This window comes from Mytilus californianus, unplaced genomic scaffold (genome assembly GCF_021869535.1).
Source record: "Mytilus californianus isolate M0D057914Y unplaced genomic scaffold, xbMytCali1.0.p SCAF_2, whole genome shotgun sequence".
NCBI classification, from domain to species: domain Eukaryota; kingdom Metazoa; phylum Mollusca; class Bivalvia; order Mytilida; family Mytilidae; genus Mytilus; species Mytilus californianus.
In genome coordinates, this window is record NW_026262668.1 from 89,150,231 (window position 1) to 89,176,559 (window position 26,329).

Consider the following 26,329-nt stretch of genomic DNA (forward strand, 5'->3'; position numbering starts at 1 on the left):
AACCAGTTTCGACACTATTTCTTTATCGGAGAAGTGTTTAGCAAAATCATTGTTTTGTATTGCTCCTGTAAACTTTTGCATGACCACGTCCTTAGAAATATTTGGCATCAAAATGGCTGATTTGTGGGAAGACAGAGATGTCCGATTTGACGTTAACCCTTCGTACGTGTATTAAATAAACACTTGAATGAATATTTTAACTGTTTTTGAATTAGGAGTACTGCTGAAAAACTCTTGCAAAATTGTGTAAATTGCCAAATTTTGATATATTCATTCAATCATTGTGATCAAGGATTTGTATCTACAAATGTATATAGTCTTTATATAGGCTATACCAATCCTTGTTGTTAATTGATATAACCTATAATAGTCTTAGTTGTGAACAATAGATCAAATGCTTTCGAGATGTTGAGGCCACACAACCAGTCGGCCACAGGTCGTTTTGGCTACAGTGCCATTTCGACCATAGTTAATTCTGGATATGATATCAGTAATGGCAGACAAAATAACATTACATGTATCTTTTTAAATTCCTGAAATTTTCCTAGAATAAACTGAAATCTCCCTTTTGCATATATATCATGTATATGATATGATATGATAAATGATATATGAACTGAATATATACCAAACAAATACTGACCTTATAATTGACTAACACTGAGGCATAACAATACACCTTATCGCTATTTGTCCGCCATTACTGGATATCACAAAGGTTCCCATAATAGAAAATATCTGACGCCACAATGAAAAAGTGATTAGTGTATGACGTCAATAGTTCAAGAGGCGCAGATTCTCAGGTCAAAGGGCCCAGATTTCCAAATAGCGACGAGGTCTATTCAAAGAAGCATGCAATAAGCCCTTTCCAGAATCATCAATTTTACTATAAAACATGTAAATAATAATTTAAAGTTGGTCAGCTTCCTTTTCAGGAAGTAAGAATTGTTTCAAGGCAACCATGCAAGCTCAATGAAGAATAAACCATGATTGGTGTTTTTTGATCCCTGTTGATTTAAAATCATATGAGGATGAAATCCTCAACAGTAGAAACATCAATTATACTAATGAGCTCAAAATTGTTATCTTTTTTTCTAACAGTTGCGCTTGCACATTACCCTCTTCATGTTCTGTTGACGGACACTGCTATGTTGTAGGTCATACAATTTCCTGCAAATTTGTATATATGATTACCAAAAACAATAATGACAACAATACAATGAAAATAAAATTCATAATACTTCGTCCTATTTCACAGGTAACACCTGGCTCATATTATTTGGTTAATATAAATATGAAAATTATTAATGGTATTTTGTGTTCCAACATATTCATAATCAAATTTTAAACTTGATTATAAATATGGAAATTTTTGTAAATTAAAGTTACACATTGTTTTCTATTTTACTTCTTACCATTGCTCTGCACTACCAGTGAACCAGTATTTATACCAGTATACAATGTACTTCCCAACAAGGGAATACATTCATTTAGAATTGTAACATCAAAATCAGATTCAGGCTTTTGGAAGTTAGTTTCTGAAAGTCCTATATAGAAAACATATTTATAGTCATACAGTCAGGAGTAGTCTAACACCTATTCAAGTATTTATTTACTGGTACAGGTAATTAATTTTTGAGGCATGCCATCCCCATTTGTTGTGTGATTTTTTTATTTACCTATATAAGTAAAGTCAATTTTCTTCACATCTTGAATTTTTCTTGACAACATTGCTTTAACATACATGGAGTGTCTGATTGTCTGTCTCTTAGTTGTTGTCTGTACTCATTTTTCTTGTTTTTTTTTCAAATTACTGCATATTTAGAACCTCAAGGGAAAAATTTTTGATGACCTTGTACATTTATCAACATCTGTGCACAGTAGATTTTTTGTGCAGTTCTTGAGATAAAAGGTCGACCTTAAAAATATTTAAGACATATTTACATGTACCAATCACTTGATGATTTTCCTTGACTTCCAAAAACAAGAGGATTTCAGAGGTTGTAAAAATAAATTCCATTTAAAGTAAATTTTTGAGAGAAGCTAAAGGGAAGATAAAAGAAAATTAAAATCTCACAATTTCACTTTTACAAGTATTTGTCTAATTCTATATGAATTTAAACTGGTTCTGACCAGTTTGTGGAGTTCTAGAAATCTTTTTTAGTCCGGTGGTAATTAGGACCCCAAAGACTACAAATTTGGTGGTTCTGTATTTGTAGTAAATTTTTATTATCAATTATTTCACATGTTTAAATAAGATAAGACCAATTTGCACAATAATTTATATGGTTCCATATCAAATATTTATATACTTTGTAATCAGGAGCTAAATAAAATACCAATAAGACTAAAAAAAAGAATAAAGCCATCACAAACTTTGAGTCAGACATCAGGACCACCCCTACACTCGAAATTGGTGGGCCTTCCTGAATTTATTGTGTTAATTCCTGACAAGCTTTTGTTTTTGAAGTCCAACAAATGTTCTGCGCATGTGAGCTGGGAGTATTGAATGTCAGTTGAGTAATCACGGTTACGTTTACTTTGATTGATCATGATTTAATTTAAAAAAAAGATTTGTTTTTTAATGTATTAACCTAAGAATGGACTACATCCATTTCATTTGAACTTTGGTGGATAGTTGTCTCATTGGCAATTGTACCACATCTCCTTATTTTTATATTAATTTTATATTCTAGGCAAATGAAAATGAGGGCAGGGGAAAAGTTGATAGATTCATTAAATGCAGTAGAAGATACAAAAGGAAACAATGGTGACAGAGGTAATTTTTGAATATTTTTAATTATTTAGCCTACCATGTACATGTAGTGTATTCACATTTTGCCTATTGGTATTGAACAATTAAAATGAAAAAAAAAATCCCTTTTAATATTGGGTCTATTAATACCAAATTTGGTATAATTCATTCCTATGATGTCGATTTTGAAACTATCTTGTGAATCTCCTCACTATTAATAAAAACAATGGATTAATGTGTAGGATTTGATCTGACTCAATATATTTCTGTTAAAACTGTTTTGGATGCATTTATTACTTTTTTATTTTCAAGAAACAGCCACAATGAATAATTTTCTGTTTTGATGTAACAGTCATAAATGAGAGTCAATATATTCCTACTTTTCATCCTTTATTAAAAGGATGAATGGTACCTGAAATGTATAAACACATTAGAAAATGATAAGTTAATTATATCCCTGTTTTTAGTTTTAGCTTTCTTCCCTCTTCAGTAACTGGAAAAGTTAGAATGCAACTTAAATATGCTTAAACTTTTATAAAACAACGAAATTTTTATGTATATGATGATCAGAATAAATTGTCTGTTCTAATAATACTATTAAGTTTATACATATTAAATTATATATGAAGCAAAATAATTATGGAATGACATTTTGAAGGGAGAGAATTTTATAACAAGTTATTACTTGATTCGCCATTTGAAATTGACCTTGTACGCAAATCTCCTAAATCGTAATATAAGATGAATTTTGATGAATTTTCACACAAAGGTAATGCATCATATAGGTGAAAGTATATAAATATGATGATAAGACTCTGATATCTACAAAATGTAGGGGAGATAACTGAACTTCAAGATTTATCTGATGCATTGTTTGATGTTTGCTTTACATTTGTAATTCCACCTTAATTACTTGATGGATTTCAGTGAAACTTCATACTGTAAAGATAAAACTATATGAAGATACATTAAGCAAAGTAATAAATTTCCTGCTTGGTGAAGGTGAATTATAGCAGGAGGTATGATTTAGCTCTGTCAGAGGAACTCTAAGTTTCTTTTATTTGATTCTCCAGTCACAAAAAATCTACATGAACAAATTCTATAAAACAGTTCTGTTCTTAAATCATGAAGATAAATTGGAACAGTTTTTATACGACCGCAAAATCGTATATTGGTATGACGTTGGGGTCGTCGTCGTCCGAAGACACATTGGTTTTCGCACTCTAACTTTAGTTTAAGTGAACGGATCTCTATGAAATTTTACCATAAGGTTCAATACCACAAAAGGAAGGTGGGGATTGATGTTGGGGGTTATGGTACCAACAGTTAAGGAATTAAGGGCCAAAAAGGGGACAAAAATAAGCATTTTTGTGACTTCCAGACATGACTTGTGTGTTAGTGTATGGATCTCTCTGACATTGTACCACAAGGTTCCATATCACAAAGGGAATGCTGGGATTGATTTTGGGGGTAATTGCCTCCAAATTTTAGGAATTAGGGGCCAAAAAGGGCCAAAAAACAAGCATTTTTCTAGTTTCATGACAATAACTTGTGTGTAAGTGTATGGATCTCTCTGACATTGTACCACACGGTTCCATATCTCAAAGGGAATGCTGGGATTGATTTTGGGGGTAATTGCCTCCAAATTTTAGGAATTAGGGGCCAAAAAGGGGCAAAAAACAAGCAGTTTTCTAGTTTCATGACAATAACTTGTGTGTAAGTGTATGGATCTTTATGAAATTGTACTACAAGGTTCCATATCACAAAGGGAAAGCTGGAATTGAGTTTGGGGGTTATTGCCCAAAACGTTTAGGAATAAGGGGCCAAAAATAAGCATTTTTCTAGTTTCCAGACAATAACTTGTGTTCAAGTGTATGGATATCTCTGAAATTGTACTGCAAGGTACCATACCACAAAGGGAAGGCTGAGATGATTATGGGGGTAATTGCCTTAAAATTTTAGGAATTAGGGGCCATAAGGGGGCAAAAAAACAAGCATTTTTCTAGTTTCAGGACCATAACTTGTGTGTAAGTGTATGGATCTTTATGAAATTGTATTACAAGGTTCCATATCACAAAGGGAAAGCTGGGTTTGAGTTTGGGGGTAATTGCCCTAAACGTTTAGGAATTTGGGGCCAAAAAGGGGCCTAAAACAAGCATTTTTCTAGTTTCCAGACAATAACTTGTGTTCAAGTGTATGGATCTTTCTGAAATTGTACTGCAAGGTACCATACCACAAAGGGAAGGCTGGGATTGAGTTTGGGGGTGATGAATTATAAGGGGGTTCAAAAAATTTGGGGGGGGATTTTTTTTTCCTTTTTTTTCTTAAAATTTTCCATTTTAAATTGGTTATTTCTGATTTATATATAAAAGCAAATAATAATGATATGGTTTGAATAGGTAAATTAAAAAAAATTAAGTTCTTAGACCACATTCATTCTGTGTCAGAAACCTATGCTGTGTCAAATATTTAATTACAATCCAAATTCAGTGCTGTATCAAGCTTGAATGTTGTGTCCATACTTGCCCCAACTGTTCAGGGTTCGACCTCTGCGGTCGTATCAAGCTGCGCCCCATTTTCTACAGATGTATTTAAATTAGTTTTGTCTTATGGAAGACCAGTCCAGTATACTTTAATTTGCTGGTTAAAGTAAGGTGTGCTTATTTGATTTCAGGACGTCTAATTGTAACCAACTTGAGAATAATATGGCATTCAATGGCACTTCCTAAGGTTAACTTGTGTAAGTATCTTTTCATAAGGATGTATAAACTAATTCTATCAAAACCACACACTATTTATTCAATCGAGATAGTTAAATTTTCAAAATTTAAAAGGCTATAGCCTATTTATATTGAGAGTGGATAAATAATGTAGTCCTAAAGTGGTAAAATCTTTTTCTCTAATGATTTAACGGGCCAAGCTTATCAACATCGGTTTATTCATTATGACATGGATGATATGTCCAGGTGAAAGTTATTAAGGCAAGGTCAAACTTATCAACATCGGTTTATTCATTATGACATGGATGATATGTCCAGGTCAAAGTTATTAAGACCAGGTCAAGGTATTTGACGTCACAAAGTCATGATATGCAATTTTATGAAGAGCTGAGCAGAGTGATATAGACAGTGGGAACACCGATAAAAGAATGTGGAATGTAATGTTCCATATAAATATGGCATTAAATAACACATGAAAAATTTAACATCCTATAATTTATATTTTCTTTAAGATCATGTCTTGTTCTGTACTATAGAACACTGTATAAGTGAAAGGATTCATACAAAACATATAGAAATTTTCTATTTATGATGAAGTTAAAAGTTAAACATTGTGTATGATTGAAAAGAACATAATGTTGTAGGTCAGGTTCATGACTGATTTCCTTTCTTTTTCAGCAATTGGTTTTAACAATGTAATCAATATATCATCAAAGGCAGCACAGTCAGTAAGTACACCTAAACAGTAAAGTAATTGACACACCGATTATCAGGTTGTTCACATATTGTTATTGTAAAATGTCAGCTGTGAGTCACAATATGAAGTGTTTTGTCGAGTAAGCGCAGCGAACGAGTTCAGAAAGCCTTCCTATTGTGTCGAGCAGCTGATATTTTACAATATCAGAATGCAGACAACCTGATAATGGATTTATGGGATTGTATTTGTGTAATTGCATGATAGAAATAATTGTGTTTCACCAGCAAACTGGAAGATGACGTGATAAGTTGGGGTCAAACTTATCAACATCGGTTTATTCATTATGACATCGATGATATGTCCAGGTGAAAGTTATTAAGGCCAGGTCAAACTTATCAACATTGGTTTATTCATTATGACATCGATGATATGTCCAGGTCAAAGTTATTAAGGCCAGGTCAATGTATTTGATGTAACAAAGCCGTGATATGCAATTTTATGAAGAGCTGAGCAGAGTGATATAGACAGTGGGAACACCGATAAATTTTATTATCTTGAATCAGACAGAAATAATCTCAAAGATCATATCTAAGTTTGATGTTTGGTACAAGCAGCTCTTATCACACATTATCTAGTAGGTATTTATTTTTCCAAAAGAGTGGGAAAAGATACCAAAGGGTCAAACTCATAAGTCGAAAGGGTAAGCATATCCTGCTCCACATGTGGGACCGGTTGTGTTGCTCATGTGAGTACAAACCAGGTGGTATGTCTAATTTGGTAAGTCACATTTAAGGGGACAGGATTATGGTTGCTAAAATTGGAACACATCTGTGGTGATCTGTGAAATAGTGCTTTTCACTTAATTGCGCTCAAGAATGAATATTTTCACCGATAAATTATTTTAGACCATATATTTTTATATTGGTTTTCATTACCATGACTCTTGTGAGGTATTACTATTAGGTTGTATTTTAAGCAGTTTTCTACCCTGGTTGCTTGCTATTAATGTAATGATTTGTGATATATATAAAAAAAAAAATCAGCTGTTCATGTTTATTTGATTTTACCATCATACATTATTAAAAACTACCAAACATTTGAGAATTCAACGTTACTGATAAGAATGACTGAGCTTATTGTGTTGTACATTAAGAATTAAATATGTTTACGTTTTCTAATTTCAGAAATTAAGAGGAACTACAGAAGCTTTATATGTATTAACAAAGTGCAATAATACGAGATTTGAGTTTATATTTACTAATTTGGTTAGTTTATTTATTGTACAATCTGCCGAAGTTATTTTTGTCATTCCTTCTTCAGACACCCTTTTCTATTATTGTTAAGAGAACATTTTACTGGAGTGTACAAAGTAGGAAATTTCAGTAGGTAATTAAACCCCTTTCCACAAATATGGGTGGGGCGTATGAATTTAACCTTGAACAGCCAACCAGATTTTTATGCAATTTTATGTTCAACCTGTTTTTTTTTATTGACCACTTGATTTTGTTTGCATGCAATAATATACCATTTATTTGTCTCCTACTGATATTGAACATATTTGTGTTAAAGTTATCTCCCCTGTCAATATCACAGATTATTTGATTCATACCTGTAGATACACAAGTGATTATATTAAATGTATACTTTTTAGATGAATATTTTAAAAAAGCATAAATGGTGTTAAGAAGTGCATTTCCTTGTATTCTCTTGAAGTTCACAATTTAAAAACAATATGATATCATCTTCTTCTGGTCAGTTGTATTATTAGTTTAATAATATCTAGCTTAAATAACATGTCAAGTTGTTAAGTAACCTACCTAGCTATTTTAATGTTATAAGTATTTCAATATTAAAGTATAACATGTGTATATTTTTCAGATACCTGGCTCACCAAGGCTGTTTACTACAGTTATAGCAGTCCACAGGTAATATCAGATGAAAAGAGAATGCAAAAGCGACAATATATATTATTATACCATACATAATTATAAAGAATCCTATTGGTTAATACATTATCATGTGACATGTAATAATTTAGTTAATTTTCATTTAAATGCAATGAAGGATGAATAATCCTAGAAATTGACACTCAGCGATGAATAACCTTTTCAGCTCCTTGGTTTTTGTACGAGTTATCTCCTATAAAAAATGATGTCATTGACGTACGTAAACAAAATGGCAATGGCCAGGTAAAAAGCCCATCAAGTAATGAGGGGAAAAGTTCAAAGAAGGCTTGGAAATTCATCTAGTGCTGAGGATATCTCTTGTAAATGTTCCTTTTCAGGGCCATCAATATTTTACAGAAAGAGTCTACCTTTGTTGTACATAACAGAAATTCTTAGACATAAAATAATTTTCTAATGTAATTATTTTGATAATCTTAAAATTACTACCGTAAGGCAATATTTTTTAAATGGTTCAAAAGACCCTTCCACTGTTAATTTGGTACAACAAAGCAATTGTTGCCCCTAAGAATCTATGAATATCCAAAATTGTCAACCCTAAAAAGTTATTTCACTTTGGGCTGAGCACTCAGGGAAATAACCTTTTAGGGTTGACACTTTTGGATATTCCCCTTTTCAACCGGCCATAATTGTATATTATAATCAAAACTTATCTATTAGAGCTCCCCCTTTCTTTTTGCAATTTCATGATTGGTCATTAGGTTTCTTCCACAATTGAAACTAACTACCATGAAATTGTTCGTTTATTTAGAAAGTGGCTTTAAACAACATGAAACAAAGGAATGATTTTCATGTACAATCACAAAATGCCATTACTTTTTATTTATAGAATTATATATCTATTACTGATAATTTTTTTAAAGATTCATAATTTGTTTTTGAAGAAATGTCTATATATAAATAGATGTTAAGTATAAGTCTTATAAATGAGAAAATATGGTTCTCTAATTTTTCACTATTTTCACATAAATTTCCCAACCGATTGTTCACCTCACTAGTGATATAACTGTTCTTGGCTAATGAGTGGTGGAAATTTAATTATGATGTCAGATTTTCTTGGTTTCTTCTGAATTTCCTATTAAGATGTCATGAAAAAAGGCGACCATGTCTGATGATGTCACATATATGATATAAAGAACACAACTTTCTGCAAATCTTTGAAAAGGAAGGATAAAAATCATTAGCGAAACAGATTCCACCACTATAACTCTCTTTAAATATTAAAATTAACTGTCTCGAGTGGAGAAATATTGTAACACACTTGTTGCAGTGGTGGTATCTATATTTCCATGTACATAGAACATAGCTTGTAGAGAATATCATATCCTTACATTAATAGACATTTTCCTTTAAAACTTTGACGTAAATCTTTGACAATTGGATTGATGATTTGGAAAATGATCAGCATCTCTACAAATCTTGTTTTCCTGCTGATCAATATGGCATTTATGACTCACATATTTTCATTCAAATGAATGAGGGAGGGGTGATGGAAATCATCTTCTTTTCTAAAACTTTATAGATTCCTTTTTCCATTTTCAATGGAATCAATTGAATTGTCATTCCAGTTTGTATTTGAACATTTCCTTAACATTTGTTATGTTTTAAGATTATGTTTATTTAATATACCTCCTGTACTTAAGGCCAAGTTATGTTTTAAAGAAACAAAACAAATTTTAAGGACAAGTTGAATAGCTTGCATGCAGTGTCATAGAAATAATCATATTTTACATTGATGTTAAGCAAACAACAATCAATCAGTTATGTATCCTACAGCCTCTTCTTTATACATGTAAATAATGGATGTAATATATGGATGATAGACTGTACTTATAGGTCAAAAGATTTTCAATAGTTTTATGTAGCCTGTTATTTTGTTTGTTATTCTTTATAGAGCATATGAAACATCTAAGTTATACAGAGATCTAAAATTACGAGGGGCATTAATACAGAACAAACAGCTTAGACTGTTACCACAAGAACAAGTTTATGACAAAGTTAACGGTGTATGGAATCTGTCTAGTGATCAGGTACTTCTATATTCTACATGATGATATACTGTGAGTTCATTATTATTCAATTTTCATTATTTTGTGGGTGTAGGAAAACCAAGAATTTACATGCTCAACAGGGTATATATTTTCTATAAACTTGTATGCAGATTTTGGCAAAACCACAAAATCAGATATCCATTAAATGCAATTTTTGTCTTCACCCCATGAAAATAAACACATCCACAGTACTAGTATATAGATGCAGGTGCACCATAAAATTATGTAGGACAGTCTCTGAATCAGTTAACATGTACAATTTAGTATCAGCATTTAAGGCTTAATTTTGTAAACTGTTTGTCTTTTTTTTTAATTTTATTTTTAGCTATGATATTGTCCTTTTTTTTAACATGTGATTTCTTATTGTCACCTAAGTATCCTTTGCACCTTCTTATTCATTAAAAAATTGGTTCAAAAGTCCATTGAAGTAGTTTCAGAGAAGATAATAAAAGTTTTTAAAAATTACCAAAAACAGATGGACAGACATGAGATGTTGACAGATACTCTTACAGTCCACATGGCCATTTGGGCAGGTCAGGTAAAAAACTAAAAACTGAGCAACAAAGACCCCATTAAAAAAACCAGGTTGATCTCAGATACTCTCAAATGGTGATCAGATCCTTGTCTAATAGTGAGTTATACTGTAAGCTACTATAACATCACATTTTCATAATTTCTACTAAAACAAATGTATCAGTCTTACCTATTAGTTGCAACCATATATAGTAGGACTTTTATGATAATATTGCTTTTCACTGTTTTGTGTGTTTTTCCTTTGATCTTTTTTTGTGATCTTTTTTTGTGATAATTTTTCATATCATGCTACTTGCTTGAGATAGAAAATTATAGCTAGAAACTAAGAGCACATGTGCCTTTGTCAATGTGAGCATTAACGATGTCATAGACAAAATAGCGATAAACAGATTATCAGTGGTCTTTCAAACTCAAGGATGTTTCTCTGCCAAATCTCATCTCAGGATGAGATTGTAGCTGAAAAAAAAATTCTCGTTTGAAAAACCATTGATAATCTATAATTCATTTCAATTTGGTCAGCTGAAAAACTGAGCTACAAGATCCTATCTGGATTTTATTTGTCATAAAACTAAATCTTGTTATTGCTATTGTGGATTCATTTATTTTAGTGGGTAACAATTTTCATGGATTGTGGAAATATTGTGTTTCCATGGATAATTGATTTCCTAGTTTAGACATATTTTACATGCTGCTATACTAGCATAAAGGAAATTTGTATTTTATTGAATATTTCAAGTTGCTGCATTCCTATACCAATGGAATCCACAAAAAATAGTATCGCACGAATAAATATAAATCTACTGTTTACAGAAGTGTAATTTGGAGACACACTGCATAGATTAATTACTTTGGCAATATCAAAGACTAAAGAATCTTGATGAAATCTTCTAAAAGAATTAAAGGAGATATAGGGTGTATGACATGGAGACAGCAATATATAATCCAACAGCACTAACCAAAAAAAGACATCAAAATTTCAGATGATATCTTCAACAAACAAATATCAATCCCATATGCAAATACCATATATATGCCAAGCTGTACATCACCCCATGTCAAGTATCAGAGACTATCAGAGATCTGACATCAACACAAAACTTCCTACAGACATTTAGATATAACTACTTACATCTCATAAACATGATAGAATAAGACTAGAATTTTTAGCATTCAACCCTCCCTGTTTAACTTATGTTCAATGGAATGACAAAATGTATACAGAAGAACATGTATAAAAGTCAGTTAAGAAAAAGCACTTAAATACTAGTATTTGTATAATGCAGCATAAATAAAAAATCATGTTCTTAAAATATCCTACAAATACAAATGTCAGACACTAATCGTGAACATTTTGCTGTAAAATTATGGGATTGTTTATAAACAAAAATAAGTGACAGCCTTCAGGTTGGTCAGGATAGCTTGGCATGGTTATATTTACATTTGAATATTTCAGGGTAACCTTGGAACATTTTTTATCACCAATGTAAGACTGGTTTGGCATGCCAACATAAATGAATCTTTCAATGTCAGTATACCTTTTCTACAGATGGTAAGTAAACATATGTCTTGTCATGGCACCTAGGTTTATATATCATAAAATGAAGCAATTAATCAAGTAAGTTGTTGGAAATGATTAATTACTGAAATTTACATTAATGTATTTTTCAATATTTTTTTCAAAATAACAAAAGAATTATTTAGTTGTGTTGCCAACCTGTAATTTCAGATGTTGTCAGTCTGAGAAAAATTATTCTTTGACTTTTGTATATGTTATGTTTGAGAGACTACAGACAAAGTTCCTTATGTTTTCAAAAGATTGATAAAAAAACAATTTGACCTTTCACCAGACTAGCACACATTGATAAAGAAAGCCATGATATTTACAATATATGAAAACAATATTGTATTATTTTTTCCATGTAATATGTGTTTTATTTTTTAAGAAAACTGTGAAGATCCGAGACTCGAAGTTTGGATTGGCATTAGTTGTTGAAAGTTCACAACAGGTATGTTAACTATCACTTTTGCTGCACATCTTCAAGAATTAGTGATAAAAATGATGATATCCAATGCTGATGTAAAAGATAATTTTGCAAAATACATGTAGGTGTGGTTTAAGGTTCGATAAATATCCCAATATTAGGTGTGGTGGTAACACAATGCTGATTTTCACTGTGTAATTTAGATGGGCTAGAGAACACACTATTTTTTAATATTAATCAATAGCATGTTATTGGTTAAGATAATTATCTTTTTTTGGTTCACCATTATGGCACAACAAAATAAATCAAAGATCACAGAAAATCTTTATTTAAGCATGATTGTGAAAAAATTACATGTAGATATATATGCCCTCAGAAACTATGGATTTTATGTGTTTTCAGACAATTTTTATTTGCAAATATAGAGTGCATGCAAGAACTAACTGGTTCATTTACTACAGCATCTGTCTATCTGTTAAGCATTTCCCAACTGGATATTTCTCAATTACAAATATTTTTCAAAACTAATCGCTTACGCAGTCTAAGAACAAACATGAATTTGTCCCTTATTTCAGCTTTTAGTTGTAAGTCTATATTCATGATAAATAAAAAAAACTTACATTTTATAGACATTATGCATATCTTTTAAACATTTTAGCACAAAATTTATAAGATTTTCAATTCTCTATTTTAGTTGCCAAATAAGGTTTTTCATGCACCTACTCCTTTTGACTTATATGAGCTATATAACCTGCAGAAGCTTTGCATTTATGCCAATTTCTCAGAAATTTTCTGGTAATATAGCAATGATACTTCACCATAACAGTTTTGTTCAACATTTGGGTCATCTTTGCTTTTTATTTAATGCAAAAAGAGACTGGTTAAGTTTTGTAATAAGGCCCTTTTATCAGAGACTAATTCACTACAATAGTCCTAGTAACAGGTTGTTTATGAGATCATTGGTTTCAATGTTTCTCACAGTTTCAACTAGTTATGATCTAATGATCAAGATCTGAATCCTGTTTAGGAATGAGACTTTACAGTTTATAAGTTCAATGTAAGAGGATTCATGGTAAGTCCATGATGTTTTGTGTATAGAATTAGAAAGTTAAGTTGTATCAGCACTTCTCTTATCCATGGAGATTGTTTAGGCTTTCCCCCTCTGTCATGGTCTATTGACTTTGAAACTTAAACATGGTTTACATATTAAAGTTTGTGATTAGGTCAATTTGACGGGAACCAGTTATATTTGGAACAAAGTTGTATTAGTATTAGCACATCTCATTTCCTATGAGATTATATGGCCCCACTCTTGAGCCATGGTTTTTATTTGAATTTTTGTATAGTTTACATGTTAAAGTTTGTGATAAGGTCTGTTTAAGGGGAACCACTTATGATAAGTCAATGATATTTGGTATGCAGTTGTATTAGCATTGGCATATTTTATTTCTACTGAGATTATTTGGCCTATACCTAAATCATGGTTCATTGACTTTGGATGATTTGCTTAACTTTAATGTTAAAGTATTGTCATTTAAATATCAGAATTTGCATATAACTATCAAAATTAAATACAAGCAAGACATATCTCTGTGTCAACAGTTTATTTTAAGATTCATATACTTTTATTGACTTTACCAAGTCCTCTTATTCACTGTCCCAAAATTAGTTCTGTTCTCTAACTTTAGTTTCCCTCAACCAAATGTTATGAAACTTTATACACAATGCTTATTACCACCAAATACAGATTGGTTTTGAATTTGGGTGGCATCACTTTCACCCTTCTTGAGTTATTTCCCTTTATAAATGGAAAAATTGGCAAATTTGCCAATTCTGCAAACATACTTTTGTTTACCTCAACCAAATGTTATGAAACTTAATATATACAATGCAAACACAGATCAAGTTTGAATTTGGGTGGTGTCACTTTCACCATTCTTGAGTTATACCCTTTGTAAATTGAAAAATTGCTGAATTTAATGTATATCTACAAACTGGGGCATCTGTATCCCATGAACACATTCCTCATTTAAAGTGTTGTTGTTACTGGACCTTCTACATTTTATGTTTTTATCGTAACGACCCTGCATACCCGAGGTATCCACTTTATGGAATCTACTGACAGAAGATTTACCAGACGTTGGTTCACTTGTGTTTAAATTCCTCATTTATGTTAAAAAATAAACTGCTAGAAAGTTGGTATCTCAGCAGTAATAAGATATAGCATTATCTAAACTTGCATAGATATATGCTTTTATTGTATGGCAACATGGTATTTCCTATATAACTTAACAGAAAGTTTTTGTGCAATATTCTGAATATTGCACTAGTGCAAATATAGTTTCAAATTATTGACGTCATCAGTGATAAAAATATGTGAATGTGAACAGTGTTTCAAGCTTTTCTATACAATAAAAAGGTTATTGTATGAATACTGTGAATATTTTCTGTTGTAGAATATATATTGCACTTGCAAGCTCCTGCAAAATAAAAATCTACTTGAGACAATATTCAGGCCACCTTAAACAAATGCCTACCCATGCCTTGTATTGTTGTGTAGGTAGGGATTTTTTTTTTTTTGGTCAATAACATAAGTTAAATAAAAGAGAGGCGAAAGATACCAAAGGAACATTCAATAAATGTTTTAGACAAGAAAACAATGTTAGAGCACGAAAAAAAAAAAAAAAAAAAATTTGAAATGGTTCCAGTCATAACATTTTTGGGGTAGCCTGCTTTTTAGGTGAGTAGGTAGGCAACATCAAACAATTTCAATTTTATTTTTGGCCTCATGCATTAACCCTTTAGATTAAGGCAAGTGTTATAAAGCAGAAATATATAACTGACCTTCTTCTCAAGCATTCACATACCTTTTTCAAAGTTTAGTAAAGTTCCATATTGGTAGTATAAAGTTGATAAAAGTACAGGTGAAGTGATCTCTTACAGTATCATGTGTTAAAGAATGTCATGAAAAAAAATATTTGGAAAATGTACCATAAAAATGTATCTTCACATAAAAGAAATATATGAGATATTGTTTGAAAGACATGGACTAAATGATTTGAAAATGCTAGTTATTCACAATTTCACTCAGAATACTTATTCTCTTTCCATAAATAATGAATAACTGAATCTTTTTGATAAATGTTGGTTTTATGAAGATAAGCTCTTTCACGTTTTTGATAATTTTTAGATGCAGATTTCCTATATTATATCTACCAATTTTGTTTATATAATGTTTGATTCCACTAAGACAAGCTCTCTATCAATTTTGGATATTTTCATTCCCCTGTCATAGGTAATTTAATAATATTTTAATAGTAATTGCATTGAATGCATCATTGGATCTTCTCCAAATTTTGAATATTTTACATTGAAGATACATTCTGAACTGGTAATAAATTGTTGTTCTGTGTAAGAATTATTTTAAAGTTTTATAATTTCTTTTCATTATGATGTCTTAAAAATCCACCAAACATCTTTTTTTTTTTGTGCGGTTGAATTGCCGTCTCATTTCATTCACATTAACTGATAATGTCTTGTGAAAAAAAAGACGAAAAACGTTCACAAGACATTCTTGATACAGAAACAACTTTCTTGATAAATATGTAGTAGCAATTATCCTTTTTAATAGGATATAACATTCAAGTATATAAATTATTGTCATGTTTTCAAAAAAATGAAAGCTTCTTGAAATTAAATTTTCTGAACGTATTTTCAGCATCTTGGAATGAAGGTCAGTGATATTTGAATATGTGTGGAAAACTTTATAAAATAAATTTAATTGTCAAAAACATTGAATAATCTTAATATCAATCAAGTGTGTGTGTTTCTAGCACCAATTCAGTTCAAAGAGAAATCTATAAAATCTATTTTATTTCACTGCAACCAGACAATAACACTAATATAAGAGTGATAAGATTAATTTATTTTGAAATTGAACTAAAAGAATGTTAGTGACATTGGAAATACAATATATTCTTATGTCTTGTTAATTTATCAAATTGTCTGTTTATTTACAGAATTTAGACAAATAATAACAAGACATTTATTGATGAGTAAATTAAATTTGGAAAAAAATATCGGAATGCTTAAATAAAACAATTTTGTCAACAGAGTAAAAATTGGACAAGACAAGACAATTTATTACAACTTAGGCACATGTATGGTGCTAAAAGAGGATAACAATTATATTGATATACATTAACAATTACATAATTATACATTTGCAAGCAAGACACACAATAAATAAGTTAGCGATATCATACAATAGAATTGAAATATACCATATTAGGTTGATTTTTTGCAATATTTTGAATTGCAACGTGAATAAAATTTTATTTTAATACTACATTGTAACATGATATAAATTATGAAAATATCTTTTCTAAATGTCTTAAAAACGTGCCTTTTCAGACTGGACCTTTTACATTTATAAAGAAAAAGGTAAATTTTTGGAGTTTGTTCATTTGAAAGAGAAATTTTGTTTTTGTTCAATTATAAAGTTCTTAGTTACAAAACTACTGTGAAATTGTTGTATCCGTTGAGTGAAGATACTCTCTTGAAAGTTTTAACTCAATATTGATTGATTGATTGGTGTTTAACACCACTTTCAGCACTATTATGCTATTTCTTGGTGGTCAGTGTTTATTGGTGGAGGAAGCGGGAGTGCCCGGAGAGAACCATCAACTGTCGGTAGGAAAACTGACATTCCTAGTCAATTAAGATTAGAGTCCAGCACATCTGCCACATGTAGGGTTCAAACTCATAACCAGTGTTGACAGGCTGGTGATATTGTAGTTCGACTACTTAGAACACTCTGCCACCAAGGCCCCCTTTTTAACTCAATAAGAAAAATCCTTATATTTAAACAGTGTTAAAATGATAAGTTAAGCACAGTTTTTGGTATAAACTGAGTACAATAATAGTACATTTTATAAAATAATACACTTAATCACTTAATATTAAATAGAATGTACTATCTATCATTATCTATCATAATCTTCATTCTCTTTTATAAGAAAGTTTAAGAAATTGTCTAAAAGTTATATAAAGAAATAGACAAAAAAAATAACCACACATTTGCAGAAATGAATGACTTAAAAAAAAAAGAAATTAAAAAGGAAAAATTGAAATTCTAACGCAAATCCTGCTATTAGAGTTTAGGACAGAATATTTAAATATGTTAAAAAAAGTTAAATTTGCTGTTATATGAATATTGTTTTGCTGTTAATTCAATTTTGTTACAGTGACCTATATAATTATAGAAAATGTGTAGTTCTGTGTTCTTGCTTTATATACCGTGCTCACTCTTACTCTGTCTTTATACGGCCGCAAAAAATTTTGCAGTCGTATATTGGTATCACGTCGTCTTCGTCGTCGTCGGAAGACAGATGGTTTCCGAACAATAACTTGAGTATAAGTAAATAGAAATCTATGAAATTTAAACACAAGGTTTATAACCACAAGAGGAAGGTTGGGATTGATTTTGGGGGTTATGGTCTTAACAGTTTAGGAATAAGGGGCCAAAAAAGGGCCCAAATAAGCATTTTTCTAGTTTCCAGACAATAACTTGTGGAACGGTGTATGAATCTCTCTGAAATTATACCACAAGTTTCCATATCACAAAGGGATGGTTAGGATTGACTTTGGGGGTTATGGCTCAAACCGTTTAGAAATTAGGGGCAAAAAAGGGGGGAAAACAAAGGTTTCCTGGTTAATGGACAATTTAAAAGCAGTGTAAGGGAGGTAATCCAAACACATTTAAAGTACAATGTTTTGTATGTTGGGATTACCTCCCTTACACTGCTTTTAAACTATGTATGAAGAAATTTTGTATTGTCTTGAGGTGATAAGCTGTCAATTTACTATTAGAAGTTACTATTAAAGGAATATTAATTTTAGCCATGATTATGTATGTCATTTTCTATTTTGAGACTTTTATGATATATTTAAATTGGTAAATATGGTTGCAAACTCCATTAGAAATTTGAATTGAGATTATGACCTTATCTTGAGGGAAAACATTTTTTTTTTTGGAAAAAGTGGGGAGGAGGGGAAGGGGGGGGGGGGGGGGGGTTGAAAAGAAATTTAGGGGGGAGGGGGTAAAAAAAAAAATTTTTTTTTTGGGGGGGGGGGGGGGTCAATTCCACAACAGCATAGTGTGTTGCACAAAAGCAAAAAATTGAATATAAATTCAAATCATATAACCAATTCTAAGTTCTTTGACTACAGTTATTCGGTGTCAGAAACCTATTATGTATCAAATATTTAATTACAATCCAAATTCAGACCTGTATCAAGCACGAATATAGTGTCCATTTTTGCCCCAACTGTTCAGGGTTGGACCTCTGCGGTCATATCCAGCTGCACTCAGCGAAGCATTTTATTCTCATATGTGATCACGAAATCAGAGGTCTTGTTGTAACATTGTCAATTGTTCCTGTAAATTCAGAATTTTAGCAATGTTTTTATTGTAAAAATTGCAACTGGATAGTTGTCGCATAAAAAAAACTTATTTTAAATTTTGAAGTGTTACTTGTATGCAGCATTTCCTTAAATTGCAATAATTTATCTCAAATTTAGAAGATTTTTCAACAATCACAATAATAAATACATGCAAAAATTTATAACTTACAGTAACTCACTTCTCATGCTTCTTGTAATACATATGTTCTTTGTAAAACATTATATGATGTTGATGATAACGATTCTTATTCTTCAATTTATTAATGTATTTTACTGGACATATATACTACATAGTTTGTCACAAATACTATTTATTTCTTAAAGAAAAAGAGCAAACAGATCATAAATTTCAATTAAAAATCTTTTAAGGTGACTTTTAATTGACAAATGTAAGCAAATATCTGTCCTCAGTATATTGCAATATTGGCAGTTACATGTACTGTATAGTATATAAAAAAATAATATAAACATTTTCAAGTTTAACAATAATTACTATAATTCAGTATATAAAATTAAAAAGTGATATTTATCTTTCATGAAGTTTAGAAGTAAATGTGATATTTGATATGTTTTACAGATATATACTGAATTTCAATATTGTCTTGTTCAATGGATATGTTAAAAAATTCAATTATTATGTAATGACAAAAATGTCTGATTAGTTAACAATGTTGTGTTTTGCCAGAGCAAAGTTTATACAAGAAAATATCATTATAAGTGTACTGTGAATCAGTGTTTGCAGTTAATTGAATTTGTCATGACAACTAAGAGTTAATAGAGTTTTCAAATATTTTTCTTTACACACATGGTACTGTATTAGTTCAGCTTGTTGATGATGGCTTTGTCATTGCTCACATGGCTTGCTATCAGAAAAATGAATAAATATATATTATAGATGACTCAATATAAATGTGATATACATTAAAATCTGTATATATACTGATATGTTGCAGCTCAGATATGAAATATGTACGTACACAATAAAGATATACTGTTAAAGCTACTTTTTCAACATACTGTGAATGAAGTTTAGAGTATTTTTTTATGGGTCCCTCCATTAGTTACCAAGTCTTCTGAATTTTTCTCCAGTTTTGCAGGTTTTTTTTTAATCAGTATGCATTATTGTTTATTCAGTTCTTCACAAGATGTAGATGTGCACAAATTTGTTTTTGGAAATTTAATGAAGTCCAAGTTAACAGAACTAATTTTTAGACAAAAATGTAGAACTAATTTTTAAAAATCATTGTGTAAGACAGGTGTTGGTATGTTATAAGGCTTTGAATATGAATTTATACTCAATAATTCCAATGTTGGACTCTATCTTGAATTAAAGTTATTTGCTTTTGCTGTAGTGCATGAATATAACCATTTTTCCAATGGCAGCATTTCTTGTAAATTGTTTTGTCCAGACTATGCACTCTCTGTACTGGACAATGCTTGGATCAAGCAAGCAGGATGTTTTAAGAATTTTATTGTAATCATGAAAATTGCTAAAACTAATCCCTCGCTTAAATTTCCTATTCTCCAGTAACAACAATTCATGTTGTTTTCTTCAGTGAACTTACTTTTAGTTTTATTTATGAATTTCTTACATACATGTATTCTTTATGAATAACTGCAGTCACTTACACAAATAGTTTAACATGTTTTTTATAATCAAGATAAAATCCCAATTGTGTCTGGTGTATAGAAAACTTTTAGCTAATATCATAATTTAATCAACTATGTTTGTGATATCAAACATGTTAGGTGGGCAGGATATGTTTGTGAGACATACTCATTTATATAAGCTACATTGTACTTTGGTATTAACTTTTTCTACTTGTGTTTTATTTTTAGAGTGGTGGTTATGTGTTAGGGTTTAGAATAGATCCAGTAGAAAAGCTACAAGGTACAGTGAAGGAGATACAAAGTTTACACAGAGTCTACAGTTCCTGTCCAATCTTTGGTGTGGAGTTTGAAACAGAGGAAAGGGTAATTGATTATCTGTAAATAGTTAGCTACTGTACAATAAATGTGTTTGAAATTATTGAAAATGTTATGCTACTTTACAGATTCAGTAAATCATTAGCTTAATGGAACTAGCATCATGTCTCAGATCTTGTACCACAGCTGTATGCATAATTTGATTCTAATTCAATATAAAATGATATAATCAATTACAGTATTGGTATTAACTGCATACTAGTGCCAAATATAAAAAAGGCAAGCAATCTATAAACATAATAAGTTTGCAGACAGCCCGTCATGCTCGATGGATGCCAGATTGTATTATATGAATATTCACAAATATTGTTATTGCAATGCATACATAATTGAAAATTATTCAATTCCTTTGTAATCCTAAATACAACAAAACAAAACAAAACCAACTTTGACTAAATACACCCAATAATAGAGGTCAAGGCCGGCCAGTAATAAGTAGAGATAAAAAACGATATAATCAATCTAAAAGCTTTAGAAACCTGAGTCAAACTATGCCAACTGCCAAATCCAGTCTCCAGGGTCAGATTCTAAGACCTACACCCTAAAAAAGTGTGTATTGGTAAATCAAAATGTAATCATAAAACATATCGTATATACATAAAAAATTTAAGTTGAGTGTTCACTTGTTGCACGAAAGCTAGAAAGTGACCCTGCTTTATAAACAGAAAGTACACCCATTGGTCACTATAAGTAACCCTATTATATATTCATACCTCCCATATCCATCACTACAATAATTTCCCGCTATACTTAGAAGAAACATGGGAATATATTATTATTTCTCAAATGACAGAATGTAATTGCAGACCTTTGTGACTGATGTACATAAGAATTAAGAATAGATCAAATTTGAATACCTAACCTGTACATAAGTTAGTATTCACTATCTGTAAGCATCTTTCTTTCTTCAACTTTATTTTGAACTTTATTCATTTAACTTTTTTACAGCTACAAGGTGAAGATTTAACAATAGAAAATATACAAGATGATGTTGAAATAGAAACTGAGGGATCCTCAGATGCCTTTGCTGTAAGTTTTCTGCACTTTGTCTTTATATTCAGTGTTTTAGAAGGCAATGTTCTCTTCATTGCACTTTGACCTTATATTCACTGTTTTAGAAGGCAATGTTTTCTTCATTGCACTTTGTCTTTTTATTCACTGTTTAGAAGGCAATGTTTTCTTCATTGCACTTTGTCCTTATATTCACTGTTTTAAAAGGAAATGTTTTATTCATAGCTCTTTGTCCTTATATTCACTGTTTTAGGAGGCAACGTTTTCTTCATTGTACTTTGTCCTTATATTCACTGTTTTAAAAGGAAATGTTTTATTCATAGCGCTTCGTCCTTATATTCACTGTTTTAAAAGGAAATGTTTTATTCATAGCTCTTTGTCCTTATATTCACTGTTTTAGAAGGCAACGTTTTCTTCATTGCACTTTGTCCTTACATTCACTGGTTTAGAAGGAAATGTTTTCATTGCACTTTGTCTTTATATTCACTGTTTTAGAAGGCAATGTTTTCTTCATTGCACTTTGTCTGTATATTCACTGTGTTAGAAGGCAACGTTTTCTTCATTGCACTTTGTCTTGATATTCACTGGTTTATAAGGCAATGTTTTCGTCATTGCACTTTGTCTTTATATTTACTGTTTTAGGTGGCAATGTTTTCTTCATTGTACTTTGTCCTTATATTCACTGGTTTAGAAGGCAATGTTTTCTTCATTGCAGTTTGTCATTATATTCACTGTTTTAGAAGGCAATGTTTTCTTCATTGCACTTTGTCCTTGCATTCACTGTTTTAGAAGGCAATGTTTTCTTCATTGTACTTTGTCCTTATATTCACTGGTTTAGAAGGCAATGTTTTCTTCATTGCACTTTGTCTTTATATTCACTGTTTTAGAAGGCAATGTTTTCTTCATTGCACTTTGTCTTTATATTCACTGTTTTAGAAGGCAATGTTTTCTTCATTGCACTTTGTCTTTATATTCACTGTTTTAGAAGGCAATGTTTTCTTCATTTGCACTTTGTATTTGTATTCACTGTTTAGAAGGCAATGTTTTTTTCATTGCACTGACTTTATATTCACTGTTTCAGAGGCAATTGTATTTTTAAGAATTAATATTGAATACAGCTATTAAATTGTTGATATCATTAGTGAGTGACTATATTAATAGATTGATCAATGGTATTCAAACAATCAGCCTGATATTCAGGAACATTAAATTTATATATATATTGGGGAAACATGGTTCTAGAAAAATAGATTCTATCACTGTTCAAATTTTGAATTGCTAATCATTATTCCAGTCAAAGTTCATGGGATAAAGAAGTAGTGAATTTCTGTAAAAGTCAATCTTCATTACAATGTTTAAATATAAAATATAAAACTGTGAGAAATTTCAAATATAATTTATGAACATACCCAAGATTTTGAGGTCAAGAGGTAGCATTAATTTTTTTTTTAAAATCAACAAATGAAAAAAAGAAATGTATATTCTGACTCATATTTGTGTCTTTCTATATAATATTGTGGTTAATACAACTGTTTTTATTTGATTATTTATTCACAGTGATCGGAGTTTATTTTTAGTTAAATTTGAAAGAAGAGATTTGTGACTTCCATGTTTCCTGCAACTGAAAATGAAATTTTAATAAAATTTTGTTGTTTTTGTATTGTGCTACCTTAAGTTGATTCTACTTACCAATTTAAATATATATGTGATGATTAAGGTTGAATGTGTGCTTTACATGTATATTTCATTTGTTACTAGTTTGAAAAAGAAACAGTTTTCTTCTCACATATGTTTATAAAATTTAATGTAATTTTTTCAGGCATATTTTGCTGATGGTAATAAAGACAAAGACAGGGACCCTGTGTATTCAGAAGAATTAGGACTTGCAATAGAGAAACTGCGAGATGGATTTACTTTACAGGGACTGTGGGATGTTTTAGCATGATGTGTAAAAAATCATGTGATGAATATACATGTTTTTTTTCTGTAATTTATTGTTTATACAATTGGATTACGTTCCTGGAATAGATTCAATTACTTTATGTGAATGTACTTCTTATCTTAAATAGTGTTTAAATGTTTTCACAACCTGCATAAATACTAAGAGATTAGTAATCTTAAAATCTAAATTTTAAATTAAATTAAATAAAACAAAGAGTCAATACCGGTTTTTTTTTATACGACCGCAAAAAAATTTTTGTGGTCGTATATTGGTATGACGTTGGCGTCGTCGTCGTCCGGCGTCGTCGTCCGAATACACATTAGTTTTCGCACTCTAACTTTAGTTTAAGTAAATGGATCTCAATGAAATTTTACCATAAGGTTCAATACCACAAAAGGAAGGTGGGGATTGATTTTGGGGGTTATGGTACTAACAGTTAAGGAATTAGGGGCCAAAAGGGGCCAAAAATAAGCATTTTTGTAACTTCCAGACATAACTTGTGTGTAAGTGTATGGATCTCTCTGACATTGTACCACAAGGTTCCATATCACAAAGGGAATGCTGGGATTGATTTTGGGGGTAATTGCCTCCAAATTTTAGGAATTGGGGGCCAAAAAGGGGCAAAAAACAAGCATTTTTATACGACCATGACAATATCTTGTTTGTAAGTGTATGGATCTTTATGAAATTGTACTACAAGGTTCCATATCACAAAAGGAATACTGGGATTGATTTTTGGGGTAATTTCCTCCAAATTTTAGGAATTAGGGGCCAAAAAGGGGCAAAAAACAAGCATTTTTCTAGTTTCATGACAATAACTTGTTTGTAAGTGTATGGATCTTTATGAAATTGTACTACAAGGTTCCATATCACAAAGGGAAGGCTGGGATTGATTTTGGGGGTTTTCCCTCAAAATTTTAGTAATTAGGGGCCATAAAAGGGCAAAAAAAACATGCATTTTTCTAGTTTCAGGACAATAACTTGTGTGTTAGTGTATGGATCTTTATGAAATTGTACTGCAAGGTTCCATATCACAAAGGGAAAGCTGGAATTGAGTTTGGGGGTAATTGCCCTAAACGTTTAGGAATTTGGGGCCAAAAAGGGGCCAAAAAACAAGCATTTTTCTAGTTTCCAGACAATAACTTGTGTTCAAGTGTATGAATCTCTCTGAAATTGTACTGCAAGGTACCATACCACAAAGGGAAAGCTGGGATTGAGTTTGGGGGTGATGAATCATAAGGGGGTTCAAAAAATTGGGGGGGGATTTTTTTTTCCTTTTTTTTCTTTAACATTTTCCATTTTAAATTGGTTATTTCTGATTTATATATAAAAGCAAATAATAATGATATGGTTTGAATAGGCATACATGTGAACCTCCCGACGGGAGTACAATAATCCCGTTTTCAGGGGTCTCCTCCCGACCTCCCGTTGAAGAGGAAAAAATCCCGTGTATGAAATTTTTCATGAATGAAAAATTTCTGCCCAACATATCATCTCAGGCATCTGGTGTAACTGACATTACCTGAAGTTATATTTTACCTGTAAATCAATTAACATGCATAATTATATGGCTTCACTTGTCAGCTTGGGTGTCAAACATACAGGTAATCAACGATTTTTACCTCAGGCTAACTGCCGTTGTGTAACAAAAACTGTGTATTTATTGGGTTACTTCCCTTGATTTATCCTGTTTTAAGTTACTTTCCTTTTAATAATGAAAATTTTTAAAAGAATATAAATAAAATATAAATTGAACAAATAATCATAAAAGGATGGTTATTAAATGATTTTAAATGTCTTAGGACAAATAAAAAAATAATAATTTGAAAATTATTTGAGGATTCTAGACTTCCTTTCAAGGCTTAAATTGAAATTTATATAATAACTATGACCCTAATTTTACAGACAAAATGATTTTCTGAGTTTGCAAATATAAACTATTTGCAAGAGAAAAAAAAAAACAAAAACTATTTGCAGATAGCTAAACAAATGTTCTTGTTGCAATGATTGTTTTATAGAATATGAAGTAAAAAATTTAAAGAACATACTGGAAAAATACAATGTTAGATTGAACATGTAGAATATAAAGATGGAGAAACTTTATAAGTACAAGGGTACTATAAACATAATAAATTGGATGGAAAGTTGAAGAAAACACACTTTAAAAGACCATTTTTACAGCACACGGTTACATTTACAACAAAATTAATGTCGATTAAAAA

General features: G+C 30.8%; 1 protein-coding gene and 1 long non-coding RNA gene across 3 annotated transcripts in view; one reads left to right on the top strand and one right to left on the bottom strand.

Moving 5' to 3' along the window:
• LOC127728430 (uncharacterized) overlaps positions 1 to 26,329 on the bottom strand; it is a 156,549-nt gene that overhangs the window by 67,446 nt on the left and 62,774 nt on the right. The gene's annotated exons all lie outside the window — the stretch shown is intronic.
• LOC127728400 (Bardet-Biedl syndrome 5 protein homolog) lies at positions 79 to 24,336 on the top strand. 2 transcript variants are annotated; one of them, XM_052235761.1, is made up of 13 exons: positions 79 to 162; positions 2,697 to 2,779; positions 5,430 to 5,495; positions 6,154 to 6,203; positions 7,357 to 7,437; positions 8,051 to 8,097; positions 10,031 to 10,166; positions 12,175 to 12,270; positions 12,665 to 12,727; positions 16,422 to 16,436; positions 21,008 to 21,142; positions 22,103 to 22,183; positions 23,985 to 24,336. In XM_052235761.1, the coding sequence occupies exons 1-13, from the start codon at positions 80 to 82 to the stop codon at positions 24,108 to 24,110; spliced, it is 1,062 nt and encodes a 353-aa protein (XP_052091721.1). In that variant the 5' UTR covers position 79; the 3' UTR covers positions 24,111 to 24,336. The 2 variants fall into 2 exon arrangements, with proteins under 2 accessions (XP_052091721.1, XP_052091722.1); XM_052235762.1 differs by lacking the exon at positions 16,422 to 16,436.

What these genes read in the sequence shown, in the direction of transcription:
- LOC127728400 (XM_052235761.1), top strand. Translation starts at nt 80, where the DNA reads ATGACCACGTCCTTAGAAATATTTGGCATCAAAATGGCTGATTTGTGG. An exon ending in CGATTTGACGTTAACCCTTC is followed by an intron (nt 163 to 2,696) that starts GTACGTGTATTA and finishes TTTATATTCTAG; the next exon opens with GCAAATGAAAATGAGGGCAG. An exon ending in ACTTCCTAAGGTTAACTTGT is followed by an intron (nt 5,496 to 6,153) that starts GTAAGTATCTTT and finishes TTTCTTTTTCAG; the next exon opens with CAATTGGTTTTAACAATGTA.